At 39.8% G+C, this 3,818-nt stretch overlaps 1 protein-coding gene across 1 annotated transcript; it reads right to left on the reverse strand.

The window, feature by feature from the left end:
• Positions 1–373: 373 nt before the first annotated feature.
• Positions 374–3,460, reverse strand: LOC114473436 (tripartite motif-containing protein 16-like). The gene is made up of 2 exons (XM_028463063.1): positions 2,960–3,460; positions 374–2,125 (listed from the first exon to the last, which is right to left on the reverse strand). Exons 1-2 carry the CDS (start codon positions 3,416–3,418, stop codon positions 1,043–1,045), a joined length of 1,542 nt encoding a protein of 513 aa, XP_028318864.1. The 5' UTR covers positions 3,419–3,460; the 3' UTR covers positions 374–1,042.
• Between the last annotated feature and the right edge of the window lie 358 nt (positions 3,461–3,818).

Here is a 3,818-nt window from a genome sequence, read left to right on the forward strand (position 1 = left end):
AGAACTGTGTGTCACTGAATCATCGGACCTCCGGCCGGGACGGTCACTTCTTTTGTTCCATCTTGTACTTTTTTTCTTAGTTTAGAATAAACTTTTTCATAAAATCATCAATGCTTCTCCTGGACTCCATCATTCAACCAGAGCAATAAATCATGTCTCCAAATGAGGTCAACCGCAAATTTTGCCGTAACACATGTTATTCTATTTTTTTGGAAAGAGTCTGTATATGACATAATTCCTGATGGAAATAGAAGAAACTAATTAATTTCTACATGTGTGAGGAAATTAAAACGGAACATGAATAGGTTTCAGGTTTTCAATCATCCTGAGAATCAAACTAAAAATATCTTCTTTGAAAGAAAATCTGCTTTATTGTTGGATTTTGAATACACACATCTCAATGTAGACATAGTTTGTGAGTCAACCATTTTATTTCTAACTGCAAATACCTCTACCAGTACATTTCACTCTGCCAAAGATAGTCAACAATGATGTAATATCTAGCATATACAGGCTATAGCAATATTGTCTTAAGTAACCATGTTAAAAAAATTGCAATGGTGCAGTTAATCAAACAGATTACGTTTGTATAAACGTAGTAATAAAATATATCCTAGCTTGAGGAAATCAAAGAAGTTTAAAAAAAATATATGGATGTAACACCATGAGCTTAAACACATCCTCATTGTAGTTGATGAATGTGAATAACAAATATAGAAAACAGAAATTCAGACAGCAGGATGTGTGCAGTGGCTGTGTTCTGAAAATGGTCCATGGTTAAGTGTCAATACATCCAACAGACTTACTTGGAACTGATACTAAAACACCCAAAGTCATGCCACTTTCAGGAATATTTTGCCAAAGAGCAAACCAAAAAAACAGCAATTCACTAAAAACAGCAGTAGCTAAAACTTAATATTTAATAACCAATCTAAAATGGGTTAAAATAAGGTTTTTATGGTCTTTTTCTCATTAAACATAAAGCAGGGTATTATCTGCATAACAAGGAACTGTCTCGCTACTTTCCTACTTTGTATGTTTCCTAAGGTTTTCCTATGATGCAAAATGTAGCGATAATGCCATTCCCAAAGAGTGCGACCCCAGGACAGAGTGGCTGAGTGAAGATGGTCTGGATTCTGTGGAGTGGAGTCACGTCAGAGCCAGAGACGCTGAGGAAAGACAGAACCCCTGCGCTGTGATCCAGGTACACTCCCACTCGGGACGACACAGGACCAGAGACGGGAGTTCGGATTTTATTATGCCTAAACTCGTAACCATTGTGGAAACACTCCAAAGCCCACGACTTGTCATTGTTCCCAAACACACTCTCATCACCGCTCCTGCTGATATCTTTGTACACCACTGCTATGAAGCCTTCATTTGCACTGAATTCTACCTCCCAGTAACAGCGCCCTGTTAGACTCTCTCTGCACAAAATCTGAGGAAAGTCAGTAAACATGTCTGGGTGATGTGATGCAAACCGATTGCCATCCCATCGTTTTGCTTTTTGTCTGGATGGGATTGTAATCCAGCTATCTGCTGTGTTTTCATTCAGTGTAGTTACACACGCATACTCCAAAAACTCATTTCTGGTCTTTGGTTCTGCCAGGGGCAACAAACCATTCGGATATGCCTTTGGTTGTATGAATTGTGCCAAATTGTCCCTAAGTAAATCCTGTACCTTATTCCGCACCTCAGACACGGCCACTGACACGTCCTCAAAGTACTCATTAGTCATGCTGAGAGCGGCTGAGTCATTCAGTGTTTTCTGGGTGAGTTCCCTTTTGTGCTGAAGCAGCTGCAGCTCAGAGGTTTTACTCGTCAGTTTATCCACTTCTTGCTTCAGCTTTCTCTGAAGCTTTCTTACCCGACTCAGTTCACTTCTCTGCTTGGATCTGATGTGCGTCTTCACCTCGGCATATTTTTTCCTGATAACAGGGATGAGCTCAGCGAGGATCTTCTCGCTGTTGGCGACGGCTTCATCTGCAAACACATTGATGGCCTGCTCTTCCTGCTGAAGCAGCATCAGTTCATTCTCTTTTTCTTCCAGTTGATGGTCCGTCGACTTCCTGAAGATGTCATATACAGCTGAGGCGAGGCCTGGGTCTCCGTTTTTTGTTGTGCACTATCAAAACGGCAAGAATTAATACAAATTAAATAAGGACAGTCACAACAAACTCTTCCAAAATTTGGTTAAAAACGTAGTTGTTTTTTGTCATTTTGGGCAGAGGGAGCATTCCAAATTCATTTGAAAATATACAATTCTTAATATAATGTACAGAATATACAAATGTTTTAAGTGCCATAAAACACAGTGACTGTGCAAAAATATATATGAATTATTTTATTGTTCTTTTAAAAATACAAATTATTCTTGACACTCTTGTCATGTGACCATCATCATCCTTTCAACCATGTTGATTACATTACTACATTATGTTATTGAGTTTTTTTTTCTTTCTTTTTTATAAAATGGTTTTCTGCTGCTTTGATTCTAATATATTAATGTTGGTTTCATGTCACAGATGTTAGTTCTACCTCAGGTGTGTAGTATAAGTTTTCAGTGAAATGGACCCAAATTTTGGAGACTTTAGGTTGGTTCTTCTTGTGTTGTGCAATTCTTCTTCACAATGTAAATAGTGAAGCTATGACACTGCAGCCAGCAGTTCATGTATGGTACTGCAGCAAGAATGAAGGAGAAAGTGGTCGCCGCCCTGATTCTATCATGAATGTACAACATTAAACTATGCATTGACACACGATCGTCATGCATTATTGTATATGTTATACACATTGTGGTTGGTGCGAATCTCGAGATGGTCTACATATTTATAAGAATCTCAAACTCCGCCTATGATCACGTTCTTTTTTGTTCTGCTGGATGTCTCAGAATGAGTTTGATTTTCTCCACAGATATGATTGTCATTTTCTTAATGATGTGATTAGAACTATTCTTTACCTCACTGTGATGAGAGCCGTATGTCTCTTGAAACCTCTCAGACGTATTGACCAGCTTGTGTTTGCCAAAGGCATCAGATCCATAGTGCGGCTGAAGGTGTTCCTCGCAGTAATAGACCAGGCACTGCAGGCAGAACTTCACAGCTGTCTGTTTTTCCCCCATGCAGAAGTCACAGGTCACATCTTTCCTCCCGGTTCCAGCAACAGTCAGGGATCCTGTGTTCTTCATTACCTCCACTAACTCTGCTAATAATACATTTTTCACCACTGCTGGCCTCGGGCTGAAGGTCTGAGTGCATTGACTGCAGCTGTACAACCCAACCCAATCCTCTTCATCCCATTGTTTGTTAACACAGCTCAAGCAGAAGCTGTGCCCACAGGGAAGAGTCACTGGATCCTTCAGCAGACCCAGACAGACGGAGCAGCACAGTTTGTCAGGCTTCATTTGTTTCTGCGCCATTTCCTCTTTGTGAGAACACACATCAGGGCAAAGGAACTAAACTACTTCCCATACTGGGAGGAGCTCATTGTGGGAACAAAGCTTTGAAAGGTGTGACATGTGCAAATAGGCGGGAGCAATGTACAAACTGTACTTGTAGTTAACCACTTCAGGTGCAACAGACAAAACAGTCAAGTACTTTCAACCTTGTACTGTTCTTTCATTCTCCTGTACATTACACACTGTGTAGAAACATGACCGAACAATATTCAAACTTCAAAATGAGCAATGAAAACTGGAAATAAAAGCACCTGGAGAGAACAATCACTCTTTATCAAACTGAAAGCACTTAAATTCAATGATTTGGTCCACCTCAAAGCAGATCAAATTATCAGGATCGCTTACAAAAAGGCATCCAAAA

This window comes from Gouania willdenowi, chromosome 12 (assembly GCF_900634775.1).
Source record: "Gouania willdenowi chromosome 12, fGouWil2.1, whole genome shotgun sequence".
NCBI lineage: Eukaryota > Metazoa > Chordata > Actinopteri > Blenniiformes > Gobiesocidae > Gouania > Gouania willdenowi.

What these genes read in the sequence shown, in the direction of transcription:
- LOC114473436 (XM_028463063.1), bottom strand. Translation starts at nt 3,418, where the DNA reads ATGGCGCAGAAACAAATGAAGCCTGACAAACTGTGCTGCTCCGTCTGT. An exon ending in ACGGCTCTCATCACAGTGAG is followed by an intron (nt 2,126 to 2,959) that starts GTAAAGAATAGT and finishes CCGTTTTGATAG; the next exon opens with TGCACAACAAAAAACGGAGA.